The sequence below is a fragment of the Phaenicophaeus curvirostris genome, chromosome 6 (assembly GCF_032191515.1).
Source record: "Phaenicophaeus curvirostris isolate KB17595 chromosome 6, BPBGC_Pcur_1.0, whole genome shotgun sequence".
Lineage (NCBI taxonomy): Eukaryota > Metazoa > Chordata > Aves > Cuculiformes > Cuculidae > Phaenicophaeus > Phaenicophaeus curvirostris.
The window spans coordinates 50,754,625-50,782,367 of record NC_091397.1 but is presented as its reverse complement, the minus strand read 5'-3'; the positions used below and the strand labels follow the sequence as shown (position 1 = coordinate 50,782,367).

The window sequence follows — 27,743 nt, the reverse complement described above, 5'->3', positions numbered from 1 at the left end:
GAAGGATATGGAACTGTTGGAAGAGGACCAGAGGAGGGCTACAAAGATGATTAGAGGACTGAAACACCTTCCATACGAGGACAGGCTGAGAGAGTTGGGCTTGTTCAGCCTGGAGAAGAGAAGGCTCCGAGGAGATCTTATAGCGACCTTCCAGTACATGAAATGGAACTACAAGAAAGCTGGAGAGGGACTATTCATAAAGGCTTGTGGTGATAGGACGAGGGGGAACGGGTATAAACTGGAGAGGGGAAGATTTAGACTTGATATAAGGAAGAATTTCTTCACCATGAGAGTGGTGAGGCATTGGAACAGGTTGCCCAGTGGATGCCTCAGTCCTGGAGGTGTCCAAGGCCAGGTTGGATGGGGCCTTGGGCAGGCTGACTCCACATCCCATCTTCAATATCTGCCGGGATTCACACAAGCTTCCCAGCTCACGAAGTCTCCCTCAATCTCCTACACTTCTTTGTCTTCATTCAAAACTCTTCAGCTTTCTCTCTTAAGATAAAATGTGGTATATGCAAGTTTTCTCATTCCTTTTCTGGGAGTTTCCATGGCCCTCCAACTGTCCTCTCCAGACCCCTTGTCCCCTTGAAAGTCACCTTGTGTGGAAGTCACACAAGGAACATTAGGAACCCTTTCCTAAGCTACTTGCCAATTTCTTGATAATTCTTGCCTGTAGAAGGTGTCAAATCTTATGATAAGATGACTAGCTCTTAGTCAGTTGTGCTCTAATAAGGACCATGTTATTGGGAGAAAAAAAATCCAATACACATGTTTAAAAATTCAACAGTAGGATTCAGAAGCAGGTATAGCATCAAGAATTAATTTAGAGTGATGTTTAGCAAAGTTAATCTCTTTTAATAATTTGCAGAAATGCAGTGAAGCAGCAATATTTCATTATTTGTTATGTAAAATCAAGGGTTTATCCAGTGCAATGCAGCCTGAAGCCACACTGTCAAAGTAACAAATAGATCTGAAATAGTAGATGCCATCTTTTTGGCACTCAAATACCACATGAGAGTTTAGGCTTCTTTTGTGTGTAATAACTAGATTGTTAATTCCCCTATGAAAATGTAGCCTAAAAGATTTGGTTGAATTAGATAAAGCTAACTCTGTTCCATGTTCCTTACTGTTTCTTTTTGTGATGAAAATGCCTACTGAACTCAATGACAGCTTGAGTGAAAAAAAGAGTGCTGATCAGACACCTTGGAGACTGTTAAAAACAGTCTCTATAAAAAATAATTACAGGTTATATTCTGCTGAAAGTCTGTGCAAAAGATCTTTTTTCTATAATCATAAAACGTCTTATAAAAAACTGTATGTAGCAAGGACCTTTAAAAGGAAAAAAAAAAAGTCTATACAACTCTGCAGCAGCAGCAGAAGTACATCTGCCATATTTATCATCTTGTAAATGGCATTCTCAAGGTACTACACTGCATTTTTTAAGTTAAATGCTTTCCAAAATATTTGGAAGTTAGAGAAAGGTGGAGTGAATTGGAATTGTGATGAATTCCTTTTTGAGTATATGCACCTCTATGTCACTGCCCACTTCTACAGGGTATGGCTCCAAAACTTCAAGCCAGGATCACTGTAGCTGTATGTGCTTCTTCCTCTGCTTTCCACAGTGTAGCTGGAGTATTGCAAAAAGATAATACAACGATAAATCAATGCTATTCAGGTGCTAAAAGTTGATACTGATTTCTGTGACACAAGAATTTATTCCCATGCTTACTGTGGGATAATAGTAATGAAGATGGATGGTTTAATGATGATAGATCAATGCACACAACACAAGGAAGTGGGGGAGCAGGAAAGGCTGTCAATAACTGTGAAAGCCTTAATTCACATTTCATAAGGAGGGCAAGAGAGTAATCACATTAAATTTCTAAAACTATTTTCATGTGTTGCTTGTATGTATGTTTGCTCACACATGCTATCCAGAGATACTCTGATTATTATGCCAGGGAACATGACCTGGAATTTATCTGATAGAATTTGGTCAGCGATACATAACTGTCCCTACATGATAACCAAGCAGACTTTTAGATTTTGCAAGAAGCTCTGCTTTCCAAATCATTATTAATCTATTCATAGAATTGTTTGGTTGGAAAAGACCTTTGAGATCATCAAGTCCAACCATACCTGTTCACTACTAAACCATATCTCTAAGCACCTCGTTTACCTATCTTTTAAATACCTCCAGGGATGATGACTCACCCACTTCCCTGGGCAGCCTGTTCCAATGCCTGATAATCATTTTGGTGAAGAAATTCTTCCTGATGTCTAATCTGAACCTTCTTTTGTGATACTACAGCTAACAAAAAGAAACCACCAGTAAGGTCAACTATGTGAAAAGACATACTTTCTGGATAAAAAAAATAAAGAACTGTATCTTACAAAATTATAATAAATTCCACCCAAGAGTCAAATGCTTCTCTAAGAAAAGAACTTTACTTCCCTGTGCAGGGTCATTTTTAGGCTATGATACGCTAGCTTACAGTGAAGCATGTCTTGGTCTTATTAAAATGACAGAAATAGAATACGAGTAAGGCATCCAGAAGCAAGTATAGCTTTCTGAGGGCTAAATAACTGTGACGTTAGTCATGTGCATGCAAATAAAAATAAAACAGTATAATTGGTTTCTTGATTAATGATAGCACGTACTGACAATGCTTCAAGCTACAGTTCTTGGACAATTGGGAATCAAAAGAGCAGAGTTGATGACAAGTGTGGCTGGAGGTAATGTGGTTTCTATAAATATGAAATAGTGCTGAGTTGTATCTATTAACAGTTATCTCTGCTGAAATATTTCAAAATGTCAAACAGTATACTACTAACTGCCTGGAAAAAAAAAACCAAAAAAACTTGGCATTTAAGAAAACCCACTATCTGTATACATTTCAATAAAAATTATTTTATGAATCTTGAACTACTGGTTTACCAGGCAAGGAGCAGTTGTTGTGCTTACCCTCTTCCTTGTGTAATTCCTACACAATTGTTTTCTCAGAGTTACTAGCATTTTTCCAAAGTCCTAATTGTATTGCTTATATCCCAGGAGAGACATTTAAGTGTGTGTTGAGGGACAAAGGAAAAGACAACCAACATACATAATAGTCCAGACAACAAAAATACTAAAGAAGATTACATTTGCTGATGATGGGCAGCATAATTAAAATGTTCAGAGATATAATCCTTTAATGACTATTAACATTTATCATCAGGTTAGTTCTTCTTAACACATTTATGTCCTGCATGAGTTATCATCCATCATTACATCAGATATAAATTTTAAACTGCATTACTTGCCTTTTAAAAGTATTATTATCTAGGGCTAATTTATATTCATTAACTATGGTGCATTGTTCGTAGCAAATATTTGAGACCAGAGATTTTTGAAAAATGATAACAATAATGATGGTATTAAGATTTTTAAAATGCTATCATGCATATGCAGAGCATAGATTTACACATTAACTGTCACAACACACACCACTGGCTACTGAAGTGCTTCTATGTAGAGTCAAATTTAAACCTGATGCAAATAGCCATCGTATCTAGGAAAGTATAAATGCATTTGTCAAACTTTAGAGTTTTCTCAACAAAGATGCTCAGTTTTCATTAACGTAAACATTCAGAATGAAATACAAAGTAAATAATTTAAAGACAATCTAAGCATATAAGGTTAGTGGAATACAGTGGTCAAAGTAAGGCTCAAAGATTGATGCATTTTGTTGCATACAGAAATACAAAGAAATCATTAAATACTATTACATTTCATCAAAGAAAATATGATTGTGTTGAAAATTCAATCAGGTTTCTTTGTCAGTCTAATAACAAGAATTTTAACATGCTGCTGCCAAAACCCACTGAAGCATAGTACTGTATTCAAGAAACAGACTACAGCTAGGTTCTAATTCTCCGTCTGGCTGAGAACAACTGAAAATACCTTATTTTTCTCTGCACTTCATACAGAATAAATCAAGAAAAATAACATTAAAAATGGAATAATGAGAAACTACACCTTTTTTTCAAATTCTTGTGCTTTTCTTTTTATAGTCTTACACATTAACTTACCCAACAGCATTGCACTCACTGCTAATGAAAAGAAAGCAAGCAGTACAAATCTTCTTAAGCCTCCCGAGGCAAGAAAACTATTACAGAAATGAATAGAAGAAAGTCTCTGGAGCCTTTCCCTTGCCTGCTTGTTTTACAAAAGGCAGTAAGGATCACACCGATAAGTGTCAAAGCTGAATAAACCACTAGCAATTGGATTTATACCCTTTGGGTAGTTAGTCCTTCACAGATGACGATTCGACTTTGTCCAAAAAACAGTATGTGAGAAACAAGGGAGAATCTATCAGAGGCTGTAGCCAAGCTTAAAATTGGAGACAAAGAAACAGTTTGCTTCTAAAGGTTTGCAAGGGAGGGCTTGTCACAGGACATTAATTCAAGCAAGCTGATGTTACATCAAACCAGTGCATCTAAACACAGTTAATCTGCAGCTTTTCACGTTGCATTCTACAAGGCATTTGGCTGCAGAATACAGGAGCCCCTGGGTTTAGTGTTGCTTAAGAACAGGAGAGCTCTCTGTTCTGCCCTTTCACATTAAAATGCACGTTTAGCATCTAGAAAACGATGTGGTAAACTGGGATTTTTTCCTCAAGCTTTATGATGAGCTGCAGCTGGCATCTAATATTATGCATTTGATTAAAATTACTCTCCTGCTTTTGTTGTAGGTCAACTTACATATAAGGCAGCTTTGAATTATAAAATATAGATGATTTTCTTCTGAATCTATCAAAAACAGTAGTGGGAGAACCTGACAATAACTAGGCAACATTTGACGTAATAGCTATTTTATGAGATAAGCAAGAGGAATGGTGGTAAATCTGTATTTCTTTTATTGTTTTTTCCATATCCTTGCATTCATTGTAGATAGCTGGTCAAAAAAAAGGATATTCAATTGGCATTCGTCTTTACCATTTCATTGCATTGAAATACTGAACATTTTATGTGCTTTTGAACTACACAACAAAAAGAATCATAAGCTTAAACTAAAAGCTAATGTTTAAATTTTAATGCATTAGGAGCTAATGCTGAAATGCATAAGGACTTCCATTATGAAGGATTTTACTCATTATTCATTGAAATAAGGGCCTTGTGTACTCAAAAAACACTGTATGAGTAACTATAAAATGAATGAATGTATAACCTATGTATCATAAACAAGTCTCAACTTGTTAATAATGAATCCTATTCTACTCACTAACTTCCTTTTTTTCTTTCCAAAGGTACTCATATTTTGATTGTATTCTGACTTCTGAACCCATTCATTACCAATGAAAGTTTGTAACCTTTCTAGTCCAAACAATTTTGTATTGGCAGGATAAGTAATGTGCAGAAATCTGACTAAGAAGAAATGATCTGAACCAAAGGTGATATTCACAGGGATACTTCATTTTATTCTTATTTACTATAAAAAACACTGAAAAAATCTCCTAGTGTTACTCTAGACATTCACTCTTCCTATTCATGCTCCCTTCTCCTGCTGTGCATGACTCTCAGCTACTCCTGTAACGCTGACATTCCTTTCTGTTGATGCTAATTGAATTTGTCTGTGCAAATATTCATGGCACTATTTACAATTTCCATTTCTGTGCGTTCTTTGCCATTTGTACAGAAAAGGCCTGTGTCTTTACTTGCCATCCTGTTTTACCATGGGTTTCTGACTATTTACAGGGGCAGGAGCAGTTACTGGGTCACACAAGTGATGGTTTTCCAATTTAGGACTGATGTGTCTGTAAGGTTCTTTACAGTAAGTATAATCTTGCAAAACTTTGATGTAATTTTTGAATTTTCCATTTTTAGTCAATTACATTATGGATGATAAAATTCAGAAATAGAGGGGAATGAGTTTCTGCAATATGCAAAGTCAACAGCATTATTCAGTTTCTGAAGAAGTGCATTACCAGTCCAGCCCACAGGAATCCTGTGGTAAGTAACAGCAGTAATACTTACCCAAATATTGGTCAAAATACCAACTGGGGCAGCAATATTTTTTGATGACAACTAATGAACTACAAATAGGAAACCCTTCCATCATAAATCACAGTCATTTGTGTGCCAGTTAAATAGTAATTAAGTTTCAATCATTGTTTAATGTCTTCACAGCAGAGAGTGAGTGGCAGAGCTCTGTACTCCAGAGTAACTTGCTAGGGAGCACGTTCCAGCACCTTTGCAGTGTTAAAATGACAATTTACTCTAAGCTATCCTAGTCACTTAAACTCTTCAAAGCAAGTCATTTGTAACCGCAATTCCATGCATCTATAAGACAATGTGACCTTTGTGTTATTTTAACATTTCTTCTTATGCTGAACATCTATCTACAGAATCTGTGTTCACTGGAAAAAGCTGATAATAAAAATGTTGAAGGGAATGTGGAAAAGAAGTAAATCAAGCTAGCCTGATATATTAAATGTAATCAAATCTATACCATATTGTACACAAATGGTTTTAAGGGAACAAAACACCTATCTAAGATACAGTGAAAGAATATTTAAAAATACAATCTCTGTCACCAATTTATTGCACTGAACTAGACTTACTCTGGATGCAGTTTGGATTTGTAAATGAAGGAAATTTTAGACTTCATTCTTCCATTTTAGTAAAAACCACAGCAGTATGAGGCATACCAGTAGAAGCTGTGGAGTCCTTATGAGAAAATTCCACCTGATGAAACAGGGCTTGAAAGAAAAACAAGAGGGTGTTTCTGCTAGGACTAAGAGAAAAAAAAAAGGCAAAAAATACAGGTTTCTTAATGCAGTCCTGAAGACAGCCTGATGAAAGGATAAACTAATTCATATAGCTCTTTGGTGCAGTCTCTCAGCAGCTAATTCATTCTGGCTGATAACTTCCCAAAAGTAGCACCATGACATTCCAGCAATGGCAGCAATGACTTTTTCCTCAAAACCCAGTGCTCCATGTGCTTGACACTCATACTGCATACCAAAACTCTTTGCAACAGGAAGATTTAGAACCTCCTATGAATTCCAGTGCTGAACTACAACTGTTCCCCACTTTTAGAAAAGGGCCCATATAGACTCAGGGTGCAGGGGAAGAAAAGAAAGGAAAAAAAGGCAAGAACAAGAAACAGCAGAATACAGTTAAGCTGCTTTCCATTTGCCTTCTTGGCAAATTGTATTAATCTTTTAAACCTTTTCTTTGCACATTGGAGACTTAAAATTCACTTTTTAGTACAATTTTAGCTGTCACTCAAAGAACAATTCAAAACAATAATATAGTAAAAAGCAGTACTGCAAGGACGCTTTACTCTTCTTGTATGTTACGTGTGTTAATTCTGTTGGAGTGTGAAATATTGTGCTAACTAATTCATTGATGAATTCTCAGTATGTCTAGAATCCTCATTCTGCAAGATGCCTGTAGTGTGGTGAAGGTAATGGCTTAAAGGTAATTAGCCATTATCTATTAATTTTATTTGCGCAACTATGTACATTAATATGCATTAATATGTATAAATATGCAGCATTTATTTCACTTGAATCACTATATAGGAAATTCATAATTCTAGCCAACACGTGATACCACATGCAGATCTTTTCAGATCTTTGAACTTCCAAATATAATTAGTGCATAGCCTATCTGTAACACTAAGGAGGACCATAACTTACTTTACCATTAACTTTTAAACTGGGATCAGATTTCTAGAGTGTACATGTCCCACACAAGACTTCAGGAGGATGTTACGTCCAGCAGCTACATCTGGCACAGTGCAAACCATACTTGGAATAATGTGTTTATTAACATGGTGAAATACACTGTCTCTGTTCTACAAACCCATAGGTCACTATTATTCACTCATTACTTACATATTCAGACTTAGGTTGATTTTTCTAGTATACCTATATCTCAAAAACAAATAGTTAAACAAAATCATCAGATGGAAAGCAAAAGAAGGCCAGATGTTCAATTGATTCAAACAGGTAGAGAGCAACAAATCAGCAAGGCTGCTATTCTCTTTGAGCCCAAAGTAACACAAAAAGCCCATAACAACCAGCACCACTAAATAGAAACTTGATGGGATTTTGAAAGTATGTCTATACTGCTTTAAAAATGTAAATAATTTAATGGCACTTAAAACTGGAAAACTGTTTTCCAAGATGAGCTTTATATGGGATGAATTAAATAAATGCTTTTGTACACATAGAACAGTCAGTACTTTCATTTTCAGTATTTTTTAACAAAATTAAAGAAGAATCTGAACAAGAAAATGACAGAGAAAGGGGATAAATCAACCTCGGATCTCCAGCAAAGATTTCAAGGAAATAACAAATGACAGGAAAGTGATTCAAGACAGCTAGTGTGGCTTCACCAGGGCAAGTCCTACCAACCAACCTAGTGGCTTTCTATGACGGGGTAACTACATCAATGGACACAGGAAAAGCAATGGATGTAATCTATTTGGACTTCTGTAAAGCCTTCAACATGGTCCCCCACCACATCCTTCTCTCTAAATTGGAAGGCTATGGATTTGACTTTTCATCCCAGTTACAATTTCAGGAAAAAAACAATCAAAAGGTGTCCAGGCAAAGAGAGAGACAAAGGGAAATGTTGTTTTCGCCATGAGAACATCCCATCACAAAATGTAATTTTAAAGATTTTAACTGTGTATCTTACACTCTGAATTAACAGCAATACTAAAACCTGTTCTTCTGTTCAAGTAGCCATGTAGGTGGAGCTGGCAAAGATAGCATATCCTTTTCAAAATCCCAAATACTCCTATGTATAGTGTGGCCTAATTGATCGTCTCCATGCTTTTTCTTTCTTGGAAGATGATTTTTTTTATTTTTCTTTCTAAGTTTCAAAAGAGATGCATCAATAACTTCTCATCAAAAGGGTTGTTACTTTACTGAAACAGTTCTACTATTTCTTTCCTCAAAATGTATCACCTTCCTTGCATTCTGATTGACCAATGTCTGATTTGCACAAGTTAATTTTGAAATAACCGCATAATGTGCCATTCCCTTTACTGTGATTGCCTGAAACCTATCATTAGCCAATCAAAGAGCAAGGATCTGCATAATCATTCTGGGGTATATTTCAGTAACTCCTCTGTGAATATGTAATTTTCCTCCACTATGCAAATTTCATAAACATATTCCTAAGGCTCTGATTGGATTCCTTGCTCAGAATTTTAAAGCTGTTATCCATGATGCCATCCAAACTTTCGTACTCCTCAAAAATGTAAAAGCTCTTGAAAAAGAAAAATAAACATGAAGAAAAAACATTCTAAAAATAGGGCTTCCATATTAAAATATTAGACAAATCTATGGACAAGACCAAGCTCTTGGTTGCAAAGGATACCAAGCATGACATCTCCACAATAGCCACTAGTGCACATGAGGGAACATAACATAACTTGCCCTCTCCTAATGCTGACTCCCTTAACAGCAACAACAACAATATATATAATTGAATCACTGTCTGTTACCAAAAGAAAGCAGAGTCCTTAATGTACAAATGGAGCAGGTCTAATGAATAAGGAAAAGTCATTCTAAAATCCCTATACATAGAGAAACAGACTTTTAAAACATCCGAGGTATCCTTCAGGTCCAAAATATATGTAGGCTTCACCAATCACTTTAATAGGAAGAAGATTAGATCTTTTACTTCTTTTGCTCCTTGCAAATCAGCTACTTAACTGGCCCAAAGCAACTATTAAATTATGATGACTTGCTGTACCTTTTTAGTAGAATATATGAGACTGTGCAGCACCAAATTACTTGTTATTTCTACCTAACAGAAATAATATCTCTAATGCTGTTCACTCAGTTGCTGCCAGTTATTGACATGAGCATGGGTATCTACTGGAATTTAGAAGTGATGTTATTTTGGTATATATGAATTTGACAAAATTTCAAACTATCTTCAGTGCAAATAATTTAATGAAGCATAAACAAAATCATATATTCGTATAGCATGTTTAGTTTGGCATTATTCTAAACATACATTTAAACTATTAGATTTTTTTTGAGACAATGACGGAAGAAATAGATGGGAATTCCTGAATATTAATGCCAGTGCCAACGTCCACACACAACAAGCTGATAAGTCATCTGCATTAACAACTCCAGACCTCCTGGAAGCTTTACAACCAGTTCCTAGTAGATACAGTGACAAACACAACGTTAACAGTTGAAAATCCATAGAAGTAAGTATTTTCATACCAAGTCATAAGAATCTGGAGTACTGTATATAGGCAAAGGCCATGGCAACATAGTATACTGCAGTAATAATTTCCAAACACAGGGTTATTAACCATGCTATTATTAACCATGTTATTGAACAGGGTCAACATCCAAATTGAAAGAATTATATAAATAACATTACTTTGAAGATAAAAGCAGTAAAAAGTATATTACTGGCTTTATGAGATATTCTGCTTTCAGAATTAAGAACCAGCACAATCCATTATTCCCCAGAGTCACAAACACTGACAAGCGTGCAAGAGCTTTTGCATTTAAAGTAACATTAGGCCTCCATCCTAGCAGGAAAAAATATGTCTTCTTAAGCTCCTGGTGAGTGCTATGTCCAACAGAACCCTCATCCTTGTTGAGGCTCTGGAGTGTGTCCAGAGAAGAGCAACAAAGCTGGTGAAGGAGCTGGAGAACAGGCCTTATGAGGAGTGGCTGAGAGAGCTGGGGTTGTTTAGCCTGGAGAAGAGGAGGCTGAGGGGAGACCTCATTGCTCTCTACAACTACCTGAAAGGAGGTTGTAGAGAGGAGGGAGCTGGCCTCTTCTCCCAGGTGTCAGGGGACAGGATAAGAGGGAATGGCCTCAAGCTCCTCCAGGGGAGGTTCAGACTAGATATCACAAAAAAATTTTTCACAGAAGAGGTCATTGGGCACTGGAACAGGCTGCCCAGGGAGGTGGCTGAGTCACCATCCCTGGAGGTATTTAAAAGATGGGCAGACGAGGTGCTCAGGGATATGGTTTAGTGGCAGATAGGAATGGTTGGACTCAATGATTCAAGAGGTCTTTTCCAATCTGGTGATTCTACGATTCTATGATTACTAAAGCTCACGGCAACAAGGGAGATAGAATGATCATTTATTTTCCAATGAGTGTATTTTGGACTATAAATTCATTCTAATCTGGAGCAAAATCTTTACAATCAGCTTTCACGAGGTTCTGCTTGCCTTGGGGACTGTCCAGAAAAACATTCATCATTATGGAAGAATGGTGCATCTGAAAGTCAAGTGAAATTAGCAGTCATGTCATTTAAGTACTTCTATTTTTAACTTGCTGAAATAATCAAGTACTTATTTAGGTTAAAAATTAAAATTAAAAGTTATTTTTGCATATATATTTTTAAAAGAAATCTATTTAGCAGCTTCACTATATGTATTATATAACAAGCTGCAGTTGCAATTTGTCACGTCTTAAGTTTCTCTAATAAACTGGTCCCCCTAAAAAGAAACTATTTATCATGCTGGTTACTTATGCTTAAAACACCAGTTCTGCAGAGTTACTGTAAGATACAACACAGCCTTTACACTCTTGAACACAATAAATGCCATTTTGTTTATACCACTGATGTCCTAGTACAAACACCTTTTTCCTGAAAATGAAACAATTTCAGACACAAAGATCTTCTGCTTCTTCCGGAGAGAGAAGCTACATGGACTATAAGTGCAAAACAAACAAAGAAACAAAAAAACCCACCAAAAAGCAAGGAAAAACTTTTTACAAATACGTGGAGAAAAATGTGAGATGAGACCAATCAAAATATGTTGTCCAAACTATACCCAAGCATAACATGCTGCCTAAATATTTCTATTACAACCTTTCTGAAAAAGTTTCCAGATTGAAAATATGAATTGTTAGCTCTTTTAGAGTAACCATGATTTTTCATTTTAGGGGTTGCAGAATACAGGCACGGCACACTTTCATGTTTCTCCCTGCAATCACAAGGAGTGATTTTATATGAACCCATGGGCTCCAAGGTAATTTTTCTTTGCCCGAGGGTACCATCTAGTTGCTGTATCACAAGGATGCAAGTCTCCTGTGCTATATTTGGTTGCTCTGTGATGATATTTCAGCTAATCAAGGGCACTTCTTAAATGGCAGAGGATTTCTATGTTAGTAGCTTATTTACTCCAGGGTACTAACTGTAGCAACAACCCACACTAGCTTCCAAGTATAAAGAAACACGCTGTTAGCGACTTATGTCTTAAGCTCCATCTAGTTTTCTACTGAAAATATGATTTAGCAAAGACTGACATCCAGCAGAAACAGAAGAAAATTTATTTCCAGTCTCCCAAACCAGTTTTCACTAGATATTGGACACTTCATATTACATAAGGAACAATCTCTCTGTAATAATTTTGAGCTTTACTGCTTAGAAAAAAAGAAGGATTTGTATGTTTGGTTAGATTCCATTTGGCATACAGGGTTAGAGGCTGAGTAATATCCCAGTTAATATTAAAGATCCATGCTGGTACAGATGAACACCCTCAGAAAAGACAGTATCTGTTTGGAAAGATTATACTTACTAGCACTTTAAAGAAGGAAGAAGCAAGAAAATTTCAGTGTTTTGAAATCTTTCTGGGTGAAATCTTACTACCTGCTGTTCTAACTACACAAAAGGAGATAAAATAAGGCAACATCAGCATAGGAAACACATTGTAGTGCATACATTGAGCATACAGTAAAAGAAATTTTACACCGATCAGTACATTTACACGGTCTTTTCTGATACTCATGAAAAATTGCATTTTGTGGCTCTGACAAATAAAAGTAAAGCTCCTTGTAATGCATACTTCATTATGCTGGGCTACACGGTATGTGACAAGATAGCCACTGGTGAGCAATACCTTTATTTCTGTATCTAAGTACATGATAGAGTTTTTCTTTCAATCATTGCAGGTACATAAGTTCCTGATATACATAGTAGAATATATGATAGCGCATAACAGAAAAATACAAATAACATTTAGGACAAATGCAAATAAAACTCAATAGGAGATGGAAATTTCTTCTTTTCCCATGTAAATAGTTGAAGTTAACTTCCTTCCTTTTAAAGCAGGAGGAACAAGTCAGAGGAGGCACGTTCTTGTTCTGGCAATGACAATACATAGAGATACATGAGAGGTTCTTTCCATTATATTATCTGTGGTCATCTGCAGTGTTTCATAACCTTATTTGGTCCACAAGGTTAACAGCAGTCTGCCTCATTCATCTCACTGGATCCTCCAGTCAGATTCAATCTGAACTTGAGTTCTCAGCATGTCAAATTACTTCTATGCTTTTAATGTAAATGGAAAAAGTGTACATATTCTGGAGAACAGGTACTCTCTAGGACTTGAATGTTAAACATAAACTATGAATTTAGTCAGTAACACTAATAGAATTCTGGCACTTGATAAGCTAATAGAAACATTAAGCCATCTTGTCTTTTTATCTCCTCCATTAAATGTGCTTATTTATAAAAGATGCAATTTCATATTTTCTGTGTTTTTATGATGCTATGATTATGAAATCTAATTTACACAAACCAAAAATCCTGCAATTGAGTGTCAAAACAGTCTTGCTAGTCTTTCAAAATTATTCCATCCTGAAGAATATTTTAGAAACAACGGTACTGAGGATTTATTCCTTCAAAAAAACAAGTCTAATATTCTCTTGCCAAGATGGCAAAAACATGACATGAAGCCAATTTTGCAAATTTATTGAAAATTCAAGTGCTTTTCTTCTTTTAGTTACGCTACATTGCCTTTACTGTTATTGCTTAAATAACAATGAGTCCTTCTCCCTCTTCTGGCCCAGCTCTTGTCACTTCTTGTGATGCAATCTGTCAAACTATTAAGCACGAATATGTTTTCCCTTTCGCCGCCACTGATACCAAGAAAAGCAGTTGTTGGTTTAGTTAGAACATCACAAATGACCTTTCAGGTATATGAAGATATCTTCAGATTTTTATCTTTTCCTTTTCAGTTCTAATTCAAAATTATTCCTAGAGGGTAAGTACTGAAGCATTAATAAAGAGCACTGTAATCTACCACTTTGTATTATGTTGTAATTCTCCCTGCACACATGCCATCTAAAAATTCCAATCTCAGGGGTTTTTTTAAAAAAGGTATGCATTATTCCCCCTGGCATCAGTGCTACAAATGTTCTAACACCTCTTATGCAAAAATCACTCCCATTTCAACATGGCAAGCCTATTACAATATGATTTTTTCAGACCTCACAGGCTTATCTGTAAAGGAAAATAAAAACAAGACTCATCTGTTGCAGCAAAGAGTTCTGCAAGGATCAATAGGGAGTCCAATAGGCAGCAGAAAGCCCATAGTCTTGCAGCACTGAATCTGTGGCAGAATGTGGCAGAAAGGAAAAGTACAAAAGACTTGTCTGTGCAGTACATTCCTCCCTCTAGGAAGCTGTTTTAAAACATTCCCTTTACCTGCAATTATGATCTATATTGCTGAATCATCCAACATTATTAATCAAGACTTGTGGGTCTCTTGGGAGTGAGTCTGCGAACAAAGACGGTCTCTGTCCTGAATAATGTATGCTATATAATTTGAGACACAACATCAACAAGACAGGGAGCAGGACAAGTATAATATGATGGGAGCGGGAAGAACTAAACTAACTCTGATCGGACAACACAGAAATACATGTATAAGTCCATGTTGACGTCTTACAACTGTTTGAATGTTCAAGTATTCTTTTAAAAAGAAATTCATATAAACAAGCCTGAGTATCTCCAATAGGCTTTTCAATTTAGATGTCCCCTTGGTAGCTGACTTCTTTCAGAACCCCAGAAAGCATGGAGGAGTGTGGTGGGGGAAGGGCAGAGTAAATTTCATAACGCTGAGATGCACTTCAAGCTGAAGCACTCCATGTAATAACACACAGATTTAAATCTGAAATGGATGGCGGCATCCAAGGTGAGTAGTATTTATGCAAATGATAAGCAAAAAATAGACAAGAGCAGATACAGAATAAGTGTACCTAATTAGAAAAAAACTCCATACTGAAAATGAAGAGCCTGAACAGGAATGGGAACAGGAAAGCAGCTGCATGACAAGAACAGGGGAAGATATGCATCTGTCGAATGAAGGGACACCAATATTTGTACCTGGGGACAAGAAGGCTACCACACTAAACCAGAAGATACTAGGGAACACATGTAGAGATAGAAATAAAGGCCAGGAATTAGAATCGTTAGAATCAGAAACAATATACATGAATAGTCTCAAAGGATACATAGCAAACTGGCAAGTAGGTGTAGTGAATGTTTGGAGTAAAAAAGAGGTTTCCAAGCAGCATGTAGGTTCTCACACTGCAGTCCTATTTGAGCTATGATTTAGGCTCAAGTTAGTGTAAATAAGCATGAAAAGACAAAAAAGTTCAATGTATCTTTAATGAATTTATGAACTATGCTATAATTTCATATTTAACTTAATTGCACCAGCATTAACTTTACTTAAACAACCCCAAGATGCAATGCATTCAGCCCAGAACTCTAATTTCTCCCACAATAGCTACTGCAAAGGAGATTGTCTCCATAACTGCAGTGTCTCAGAAGGCAATAAAAGCCTTGGACCAGAGGGCCAATAGGGCACCAGCTTTAAGAGCCTTTGTCTTCTCTTCCCCTTTTTTGATGTGAACATCTTTGTAATAAGGTGAATACTTTTGCTTATCATACAGCGCTAGACCACTTTAGACACTATCATATACATTAAAAAATAAAATTCCAAGCATCTGCTGATTATAGCAAGCTTTGCTTTCAACAGGAACTTTACAATTTTCAGGTCAATAAGTATCTCCATCTCACTGCAACACTATTTGTTTTTAATATTAATTTAGAACTATCTCCGTATGTTTAGTGTTTATTTATATTTAACAAACAATTCTGAGCATATTTAGGAAGCAAGCAGAGATCTATCAACTCTCACCATGAAATAACAAATCATTTAAAGAAATACAAGGCAAGCCCCTGAGCCTCCCTTTCAAAGTAGTACTTCACACCTATCTAACAAGTAGTTAAGTATATTAATTACTCAGTCTAGGCCAGCAGGCAGACTGTTAAAGACTTGATGGTTGAATATTATGATAGAGAATTATTAAAACACCAATAGTGCTGTATGATTACAATTTTCAAGTAAAAATGTAAGACACTTACTGTAAACAAGCCTGAGTAGTTATGAAAATGTAAGTATATCCTGTTTATACTAAGACCCACTTTCTTCTCCTTTAGTGCTTCATGCATGTGTGACCAGAGTAGATATGACTTTTCCATATAAGCTTATTAGGCAAGGCAAAGTTTGTAGGGAGAGTGTGCACTGCTTATTAGAGCTCATAAAGTTGGAAAAATTCATTAAACAGTGTAGGGTTTAGGATTACAACTTTCTCTAAGTGACAGCACTGAGTTTTGGCAAAGACTATGGCAAATAAATCTAATATAAAAAAAGCACAGCAAATACAACTAGGAATTGCTCCATGTGGTTCATTGCACAAGTCAGACTTAACCATCCCTAATTTTTACCATTGTGGTTACAATTAAATCCTCAAGCATCATTTATTTTGAATGAAGACATTAATGCCTCTAACTTATGGCTATTTTAAGAACATATATTAGCATATACATGTCAGCTGCCTCCTTTACAGTTTGCATTACTGGCCTGTGCACAAGCTATTTAAAAGAGAGGGCTAAATTCTCAAAAGGCCATTCTTGAATTTGAGTGGGTTTTTTTGCAAACTTGTACTTACTTGCAGCTGTAAGGATGACTCAATTATTTGTGAAAGAGTATTTATATTTAGACTCCCCATTACTGTGTTATAAATAGTATCATACCAAGGAGCTATTCTGCAGTGCCTCCTTGTTCATTCAAGGTAGTTGGTGGACAACAGAACAGAGTTGTTCATGGAACACATAGTTCTGCAGCTGAAATATTTAAGTTTAGATAATACTTAAATTATAATAAATTATCATTGGAAGAAAAATTTAAAAATATATTTAGATTCACTTACATGCCAGATTTGATAAGACTGACCCATTTCTCTAAAATAAGAAAACAAAGCATCTTCCACTTCTGATAGTACCAAAATTTTGTTGTTACTCTGCACAAAGATATCAGGAAAGTATGCTTAGTACCATATGAAACAGAAGTGGGAAAGTTCAAGTAAATTATACCAGAGGCACTAAAGAATGCAGGCAGTTTAAATAGGAAATAATAGCGATGGTCTAAGAAAATATGGTATCATAATTTTACATTCCTTTTGCACTTAAATGCAGTTTATTTGACAAAAAAAAATTCCCCCATTTTCTTTCCTCACATGACAAATCTCTATTTCATTTCTGAGTATGGGCTTCTTAAGGTTTTAAATTATCAGCTGCTTTGTATTCAACTTTTTTTTTTGAAGGAACAACACCATGCATCTCATTTTATGATCACATAAGGGGACCTTCTTTGCCTTCCATTACTGAAATTGATTGTATGATTTGAGGTTTTAAAAGGCTTCAGCATCAATATAATTTCTTAAAATATTTCTAAAAACATTATATCTCGACTCTATTTTTGAAAGAAATTATTTCCCACTATTTGAAAGATTGCATACATTAACTATTGATTTTTGTAGATGATTAAATCTGTTATTTTAGTTACAATAAATATTATTTCTCACCCACCACAAAATGACAGAAAAAAATGGCTGTAATAATTTTAGTGCGAATACTTTAACCATCGTAATACCATACTGCCCTAAATTCTGAAACTGTCAGTATTCATGAGTGAAACAACATTAGACCATCTCACTAAGTGGTTTTTAACATCTTTTGTTTGATGCAGTCTAATCTGTATATTTCCCATATCTCTATGCGGCTTAATTCTCTTGGAATATTCTCCTAACTCTGCTTAGTGTGACTCCAGATCTGCCTTGTTTACTAAAAATTTGTTTGTATCCCTAATTTTCCTCTCAAGAGAATTTAATGCAAAATAATTTGCAATTCGGAGTATATTAAAGGTCAAATGATTACAAGAAAGTCTTACTTTAACTTTTTTTACATTAGGTAGGTTGTAATTTTTCAGAACTAAACAAAACTGTCTCAACCTTGCAAGGTAAACATTCTCTCAGGTCTAAAGCTCTCTCTGAACAAGAAATTGCTGAGGATTTCTCATCTCTAGTTTTCTTCTTGTTCTATATTCCTTCAACATTTTTGATCTTATTTTCTAAATCTGTGACGTAAATTTTAATAAGATTAGTCCACAACCTCTTAAATTAAGAGGTAGAGTAAAAAACCAGCATGTGATATTCTCCCTAAAGCAGCCATAAAGACACCAGCGTAAAGAAATGCTAAACTTTTTTTCAGATTTTTATCACACCATGATGACAAGTTAGGATCTCTTCCAGACATTTTCTAAAAATAAATGATACATTTACTTCAATCTCTCAACTCATTCTCCCTTTCCATCCTAAAGCTCAAGGTTGGGTTGTTTTTTAAGTTATATACCTTAAAAAGCAAATGGCATGCATTCCACTTCCTAATCAGTACAGGGTTACAGTAATTGTGTGGTAATTTGATGATAAGAAAAGATCCATTAGTTGGTGTGAATTATAATGACACTAATCATTTTATGCATTTTAAATTGGAAAAGGAAGAAAATAGATGATCTCTAAATTATGGTGAAAAAGTAATACTCCTGAATGCCAGCCAGTTTAGAAAATAACTTTGGGGAATAAAACACCCAGTCATTCCTACAAAATCATTTCACCTTAAAAGTCCCTCACTAGCCATAAGCAGAACTCCAGCTCCTTGGCACTGCTTTTATGGCTCACTCAGCTCAGCTATCAGGGGGTATTTTAATGGACACACCTGAAAAAACAAGGTAAAGCTATGGACAAAAGTTCCACAACATGCTAATGTGGCTGCCCAGATCTTTTCTCATCATGAAGAAAACTACAGTCTTTACCTTCTGTGAGAATTTTTATCACTTCTTAATGTGCTCCAATGGGTGCACCTTCAAATGCCTGTTTACTGATTTCTCCTGAAAATGTCTTATATGTGGAATATGACATATAAAAAGCCTAACAGCGACCTCAGCAGCCACAGAGCAAATTCCTTTCCCAAGATTTGTGATCATTTTATTACTGAGCATCAATTTTGACAAACTATAAATCATATGATTAATACAAGTTATCCTGAATCTTCATGTCATTCATTCAACTCCACTCACTGTTCCATGTCTTCTGGAAACAGCCCTAGTCTTTCACATCTCTGAAAAGTTATGAAAGACCTTCTAAAGGTGACTTAGTGCAGATTTCCAGAGTTATGCTGCAGCTTTGCTTAAATGCAGATTAGTCACGGTTTTAAGACGAAATACCTTGCTAAGTATCAAAGAGCTGTGAAAAGTTTCACATTTATGTACTGAAAATATGCTTTTTGGTTTTGGTTTTTTATTCCAAGATCTGGACAGAAATCTAGGCTCAGTTAAAGAGCAGGAAGACATTTGGCACAGGACCAGTTGTATTTTTTGCCTCTTTTCTCCCACATATTGCATTGTATCCCACAGCACTGGTCTGCTGTGGTGCTCATGTAGCTTCACCAAATACCTTACCAAGCTTTTCCTCATCAGCCTGCTTGACTTCTTGCAAGTAAAACTCCAAGTTAAGCTTCTCAAGGACTCTCATGCTTCCTGCACATCAAATACACATAATTTTTAAATGTTATTATAATTGAAACAATTCCTAATTTAAAACAACACAGTCATGTACTGCTTAGCATTTTTTTAAAACAGTATAGGCATTTTTTAAGAGGTCGTCATAGTAACCAGTGCACATAGGCAATTTTGTCACTTTTTAACTTGGAAATATAGAATCATAGAATCATCAGGTTGGAAAAGACCCACCAGATCATCAAGTCCAACCATTCCTATCAAATCACAATAGTCCTTATTGCATGGTATAGGAACAAAGTTTCAAGTTTTTCATTACAAAATACATACCTAGAACGTGAAATGTGTACATGCATATAAATAGATGCGTGCATATGCCAAAAAATGTGGTATGTTACATACATCATATCATATAAAGTTTAAATAAAACACTGACATCCATATTTATACCACACATATTATTGACCACGAGTACATTGAAATATTAAAGTAAATATGCATATTTATGTATAGTAGTTACTATGACAACCTCGTAAATGTATACAGCAGTATGACCCAGAGAAACACAGAGTGCTCTATAATGTGCTACTCTTTTGATATTTTGTGCATCTAAAATGGACATTTACAATTATTTCTGCATCCCTAACTGAGAAAGCCTCTCTGAGGTAGTATTAGTAAAATAGGAAAGTAAATTTCTAGATTATAATACTTGTTGTAAAATATTAATATTTTTAACAAGGAATACTTGTTTAGTTTAAGGTTTAAACTTTTATGGAAAAATCACAGGAACTTTATTAAGCACAAAGCTGAAATAAATTAATATTTATGGATAATTCAGCACAAACCCTGAGTGAGGTAGGCCTAATGGTGAAAGTACGAAATTCAAAGTAGCATCATGAGTGTTATTAAATAGTGTGGAGGAAAAATATCTTATGTCTATGTCCTATCCTGTTTTTTACCCATAAGAAGTACCCTCAGTGGCACATCACTGCATTCTAGCTTGTTTCCTTTGTTTCCTGAGCATGGCTGCTCCAGCAGTACTACCATGTGCATATCTGCCACTCTAAATTGCAGCTAATGATGTTTTCCTTATGTCTAGCTCAAAAAGAGGAACATAAAGGTCACAATTCAACAAAAGGTTTCCTATTCGGTACTATATCTAAGCACATCCATTATATTAAAGCAAGAATTCAAACACCATTTCAGTAGCATCAAAGCCATTTAATTCATTCATTTCCTAGCTTTTTGAGTGTTTCATTTCACCACCTCAGTATTGCTCTTTCATTATCGATACGCTCACATCCTTTATGCCAAATTCTGCATAGTTGCAAATTGTCTTAATTCCACTGACTGCAAGAGAGGTAGTTTGATATGCACTAGCCTAGATTGGACTTATAATCTTTGAGGGTTAGAAACTGCATTAAGGCTTTAAGACTATAAGACTCTCTATTATAATACCAACAGAAGAAATAGCCAAGCACATGAAGGAAGACAGCAAGTTAAAAACTTGTTCCCTGGACACAATAAAACAAGGTAGACATCAACAGATGAATAACTTGGTTATATAACATATGGCATCTATTTCCAATGAATCAGACTTTTCTTTTTTTAAAGAGGAAAATATTTGTCCAGAGGGGTGAGGGGAATCCTCTATAAAAAGCAAAATGACACAGAATTATGTTAAAGAGAATATTTCTGTTGCCAACTCATAATAGAACAGATTTAATCACCAGTGCAGTCATGATACTTTGTTTTCCACAAGTTTCAGCAGTGAATCAAATCCAAATTGTTCTCAGGAGACCAATGAATTATTTTTCAAGATTTGATTTATTCTCACTGGCAACTGCTATAATTTATGCTGGATTCCATTTTATCTATTCATGCTTTTAAAACAAGCAGACATAAGCAGAAAACATCTAACGAGACAGAGCATCACAGTGGGAAAACAATTTGGACAAGGCAGCTATTTTATAACAGCTAAACTTTGTGAAGGAATGGATGAAAATATTACAAGAAAGAGATAAACATAAATATTACAGTTGCTATTCAATTTCTCTTTTTTTGTGTTACTGTCATACACTCTGGTGACACCAGCTAGTGGAAATGCTCTTCAACTTGGAAGTCCAAGTTGCTTCAAACAAGATATCACTAAAAAGAGCCGTAGCCTGTTCTGGAAATCCTCAGGGAGCCTGCAGACCTCAAATATCACACACTATTGACCCAATTATCAAAGTGCAGTGATACATCCTGTGAATGTGAGAGAGAATTTGCATCATGACAAGGCATTCCCTACTTCAATCTCACCATGCTGGTGTTAATTACATTAATAAGTGGTATAAAAAAATAGTGTTACCACAATAACCAATATAGCTAGATAATTACAACAAATGAAAAAAATCTATTGGTGAGAAGGGTTTGCGATTAAGATTTCTAACATACCTACAAATACGGTGATTGGCATTTACGGTAGTGGAACTCTCCAAAAGCAGCAGACTTGGGAACACTGAAATTCTAACTATTGGTTTACAATTGTAAAAGACAAGCAATAAAACAATAATGGCAATACAAGAAAGACTACAGGAGAATTGCTATCCATTTAGGACCCAGTAGTTTTATAAGATTTACACGTTTTCAGGTAGATGAGACATTGAATCTTTTAAGACAAAGATGAAGTCTGAAGAGAGCATTGCACAGGAATTGCAAGTTACAGGGTCGAGATTCTCTCCAGATTTAAAAGGGGAGGTTCCTTGTTGAGCTATTGTAATTCTGCACCACCTAGATAATTCAATTTTTTATTTATATTGCAACTCAAATGAGAAAAGCCAGGGTTTTTTACACCTATGATTAATATTGTTCACCCTTGTCTAGGCTTCTATAGCTGCATTCATTCAGGTCACCTAATTACAAATTTTGACGGTAGTTTTCATTTGGCTATTAATGAGACTGCAATAATGCTGAGTGTTTGTTAATAATAAGAAAGCCTAGAAAAAAAGTATTTGTCAGAATTGCTGGTCAGCTTTGACACAGAGAAGTCTAGAGAAGAAACAATATGAGTCAATGTCTCCCAACAAAAGAATGTTGCATGAATTTTAGTTTCTAAAGTAACAGAAGACACAATCTTCTGCCTCCTAAATCTCATGTTATTAGTTTTAGTCCCTGAATTACTATAAAAATACTGTAAATATCCAAATGTATGGCGCAAACAGACTAAAATTCACATCCACATTTCTGAGTGATGTCTATTCAAATCACATATATTCATCACAGTTTGTAAGGTCTTCTATAGGTCAGTATCCTGTAGAGCTGGGAGGAAGTGTCCATCTGCTGGAGGGAACGTCTTCAAAGGGATCTAAACAGGCTGGACCGCTGGGCTGAGTCCAATGGCATGAGGCCAAATGCCAGGTCCTGCACTTGGGGCACAACAACCCTGGGCAGCTACAGACTAGAAGTCTGTCTAGAAAGCTGCCTGGAGAAGGACCTGGGGGTGTTAGTTGACAGCCGACTGAACATGAGCCAGCAGTGTGCCCAGGTGGCCAAGAAGGCCAATGGCATCTTGCCTTGTATCAGAAACGGCGTGACCAGCAGGTCCAGGGAGGTTATTCTCCCTCTGTACTCGGCACTGGTGAGACCGCTCCTCGAATCCTGTGTTCAGTTCTGGGCCCCTCACCACAAGAAGGATGTTGAGGCTCTGGAGCGAGTCCAGAGAAGAGCAAGGAAGCTGGTGAAGGAGCTGGAGAACAAGTCTTAGGAGGAACGGCTGAGAGAGTTGGGATTGTTTAGCCTGGAGAAGAGGAGGCTGAGGGGAGACCTTATTGCTCCCTACAACTACCTGAAAGGATGTTGTAGAGAGGAGGGTGCTGGCCTCTTCTTCCAAGTGACAGGGGACAGGACAAGGGGCAATGGCCTCAAGCTATGCCAGGGGAGGTTCAGACTAGAAATCAGGAAAATATCTTTCACAGAGAGTGTCATCAGGCACTGGAGCAGGCTGCCCAGGGAGGTGGTTGAGTCACCATCCCTGGAGGTATTTAAAAGACAGGTAGACAAGGTGCTGAGGGGCATGGTTTAGTGGCAGATAGGAATGGTTGGACTTGATGATCCAAGAGGTCTTTTCCAGCCTGGTGGTTTTATGATTCTATAAACAAGTCCTCACTCAAAACTGCAGTTGGCACAATGTCCAACACCATGCTTCCCAAAGCAGCTGGCTACTTCTCCAATGCCAAAAGAGCTGGGGGAGATAGGGACATTCCCCTGTAGAGAAACCTTCCCCCAGTGTAGGGAAAGGAAATTTAATGGATGCAAGATATTTTTCCACACTTCCTTTCCTCAGCATTAGTTACGTTTCTCAGCCATCCAAAAAGCAAGAAATCAAGAAAAGTTATGTTGAAGCTTTGGCATCTCTTTCTCTCTTGCATCATTATGGAATAATGATCTCAGAAGAAAGACAGATGAGAGGAAAAAGGACAGATGAGTGAGAAAAGGGAAATCACCTGGGATACAAGTCTGTGATTTAATGATTGAAACATTTTGGAATTGATTTAGCCTCTTCCTGCCTTCATTTCTTTTGTAAAATTATTCAGATTTCACTAGGCCAGAGGGAGATAACCTACTCTGTCTTCTGTAGCCTGACTGTTGTTTTTATTTCATATCCTGTGGATCAGTGATGGCCCACAGATGAAGGCTCATAAGGAAAGTAGTTAGTCTTATGAATTCACTTTTTTAAACTTTAAAGCATAGAAATGGTCTTTAATTTTTTAAGACAACAAATGCTAGACCAGAACCTCCACCTAATATGCAGGTATAGATATCAGCTCCAGTTCAGATAAGGAGCTAGCAATGCTTTTCTCTCTTTCCTCAGCTTCACTGGAAGAAATTAAGAAAGTTTCCTGACAATAACATTCACTTGGCTAACTGGTGTGGAAAACAGGCATTTAGGAAAGAGAAAATGGTCTTTAAAACCAGCTTTTCTGACAGTCTGCAGAACAGAGTCATAAAAACTCTCCATCTCCACAAGACAAAAACATTACAGAACAGCTAATTTATTGCATGGGGTTCATATTTGGAAAAAAAACCATAAAAAAATGAGTTGAAGATTTTCCTAGCTACTGTAAATATGGGATGGCTCTCATGTGTACATATATGCATATAAACAGATAAGTGTGTATATATGCACAGATTAAATATAGATATGTATTTTGTATATGCAAAGAGTATCTCTCTTACTGAATAAGAAATAGTAGTTTGAAGTGTTTTGTAGCTAAAAGAACAGAGAGGAGAAGATTTTTAATATTTCTCTTGATACATACATTGCCAGAGCACCTGACAGACTATAACAAGCACTGCATGATCAATTGGTGATGTTGAAGCCTGGTATTAGAGACCCCACTGCAAGCAAGGAGTTAGGCTGTATGGAATAAGCCATTTTTTCTTCCTGAAACTTTTTTTTTTCCCATTAGAAAGTACCTTGTCAACAAAGACTGATTCTGACTATAAATAAGACATTAAAATCTAAAAAAGTATTTTTCAAAAGTGCATTTAGATTAGAAGCTGCACTTCACAATTCCACCTGTTTCATCGTACTTGTTAGAATTTATTTTCCTTTGGTACTGTACAAGATGATCACTGACAGTGTTGTCAGGGGAAAGAGAGAGACACACCTATTTGTGTCTTTCAAATTCATTGACATGTACTTAAATTCTCACAAATCTGCTTTATTAAAAGCAAGAATTTTCCCTTGTGCTTCTTTTTTCTAATTTTGCTTTTAGATTTTTAATCACAATTTCAGTTCAGGCCTATCTTATGACACTGACAATAAAACAATACATCTAAAGCACTATCATACAACACTTTTTCAATAAGAAATTATGCAACTCGACTCACTATATTTCCAGTGGTGTCAGCTTTCTCCTGTCCTTTCCCAGGAATTTAGAGTGACTTATTAGTAGAAACTTTACAAGGAGTGTTTTTAAAATTTATACACAAAAGGGTCTTATAGAATGCCTCAGCATTTCTACTTTAGAAACAAGTTAAATCTTTATTTTGGAGGGGAGGGGAAAAGTGAGATTCATTGTATTCCTTTTATTTGGAAGAATTTATCTGGAGTGAATATTTTAGAAATATGCACTGAAGTGTTACAACAACACATCTAAACTGAGGCTGACAAATATCGTGCCTGGATAGTCTAGAGTGATTTCTTCCATCAAAGCCTTTTTGGTTTTCCTTCTATCTTATGACAGAAAGCTGTGGCATGAGAAAAGGAGTGAATAAAGTACAACACTAATAACTAGATTTGAAAAAAATCAGAAAACGTAAGTCAAGGGAGAAAATTCATTCATTAACCACCTAAATGGATATGGTGATCCAGGGAGGAGAATATACTAGAATAACAGAGGAAGTACTGGCCAGCTAGAATCAAGTGCACTATAATGCATTTATTCAACAACATAATGCAATGCTGTTACAGTCAAATAATTAACTTAAATGAGTACAAAATGGCCCCTTAATTGTGTTTGTTGGTATCCAAAGGGTTGACCTAGAATAAATGCTTTTTTTCAAGTTATCTGGTAAAAATAAGAACGCTTCAGTTCATCTGAACCTAGAAGACAAGTCCTTCCTACCTTCATTTTGACAAAAAAAAGTGTTCCAGATCATATTATTTATTTAACCTACAGCGTAACATTTTATATTAGATACCTGTATCAAGACAAAAGGAAATAGAGGAATAAATTTACATCACTGCTAGAAGAAAGACAGACCATCACCTTTCCCTCTATGAAAAGATATAAGGCAGTTGTACTCCAGTTAAGGCTGTTCTGCCTCGTTTTGAAGTGTGGTGTCTGGAGCAACAGAAATAAAACAGAACACCATTGCATATCATAGAATCATAGAATGGTTTGGGTTGGAAAGGACCTTAAAGATCATCTAGTTCCAACCCCCCTGCCATGGGAAGAGACACCTCCCACAAGATCAGGCTGCTCAAGGCTCCATCCAACCTGGCCTTGGACGCTTCCAGGGAAGGAGCACCCACAATTTCCCTGGGCAACCTGTGCCAGTGTCTCACCCACCGTCATTGTAAAGAATTTCTTCCTTATGTCTAATCTAAATCTTCCCCCTTCCAATTTAAAGCCATTTCTCCTCGTCCTATCACTATATGCCTTTGTAAAAAGCCCCTCTCCAGCTTTCTTGTAACCCCCTTCAGGTACTGGAAGGCCTTTATAAGGTCTCCTCAGAGCCCTCACTTCTCCAGGCTGAACAACCCTGACTCTCTCAGCCTGTCCTTGTATGGTAGGTGCTCCAGCCCTCTGATCATCTTTGTAGCCCTCCCCTGGACCCATTCCAACAGATCCGTGTCCTTCTTATGTTGAGGATTCCAGAACCGGACAAAATACTCCATGTTTTACCATTCCTCAATGTGGAACTATGAGAGTATCACATCATTATTTTAGGTGGCTTTTCCTTATGCCATAACAAAAACTTACCTATTTTTAAGTGAGTCAGAGTATTTGTGTCAGATACTTTGAAAACTGCCTTGCATAGCCTTTTTGCCACTATTTTTCATTGACTGCTAGCTTGGAAGAGAATGACAATAGGTAATTTTAATTCCAGTTCCTTTTTAAGTAGGCTTAACAAAAGCTTGTTAAGAACAGAATTGCAAATAATTATGTATGTGCATGTCTATGAGTCAACTTTCAGTCATTTTTCTGTTAAGTCACTGATAAATCGCATGCCAAACATGGCACAAGCCATAATGCAAAAGCAATAAATAGATTACACTTCCAAAGACATCACATTCAATACTCAAGAAGGACTGAAATAAAATGCACTATAGCAACTGTATTTCCAAAGAAATGACAAAATGGCAATTTATTTATGCACACTGCTGGCATCGTTCATCTTTTCAAATATATCAAGTGTGTTATAAAATAAACCAACGCATTATCACAATCAGAAAAAGGTTTGAATGTTACCACGAAGCTGAGTACTTTCTAGCAGAGATCTTCCTCAGGGCTCTAGACTCAGACAAGTATGTTCTCATTGTGTTATACT

The 27,743-nt window shown here is 36.2% G+C and overlaps 1 protein-coding gene and 1 long non-coding RNA gene across 4 annotated transcripts in view; both read right to left on the bottom strand.

Moving 5' to 3' along the window:
- The window catches only part of ZNF385D (zinc finger protein 385D), a 404,649-nt gene that overhangs the window by 240,361 nt on the left and 136,545 nt on the right, over nucleotides 1-27,743 (bottom strand). The window contains exon 1 of one of the 3 annotated variants that reach the window (XM_069860139.1): nucleotides 4,075-4,225. The exons of the other annotated variants lie outside the window; for them this stretch is intronic. Within the exon in view, the coding sequence (XP_069716240.1) occupies nucleotides 4,075-4,084 (10 nt within the window). The 5' untranslated portion in view covers nucleotides 4,085-4,225. Of the gene's footprint in view, nucleotides 1-4,074; nucleotides 4,226-27,743 lie in introns of those variants that run through there. 3 annotated transcript variants of the gene reach the window in all.
- The window catches only part of LOC138722224 (uncharacterized), a 40,972-nt gene continuing 24,405 nt past the window's right edge, over nucleotides 11,177-27,743 (bottom strand). Inside the window, exons 2-4 of the long non-coding RNA XR_011337679.1 lie at nucleotides 19,644-19,721; nucleotides 12,573-12,655; nucleotides 11,177-11,265 (exon numbers count right to left, since the gene is read on the bottom strand). This is a non-coding gene — a long non-coding RNA (uncharacterized lncRNA). The remainder of the gene's footprint in view (nucleotides 11,266-12,572; nucleotides 12,656-19,643; nucleotides 19,722-27,743) is intronic.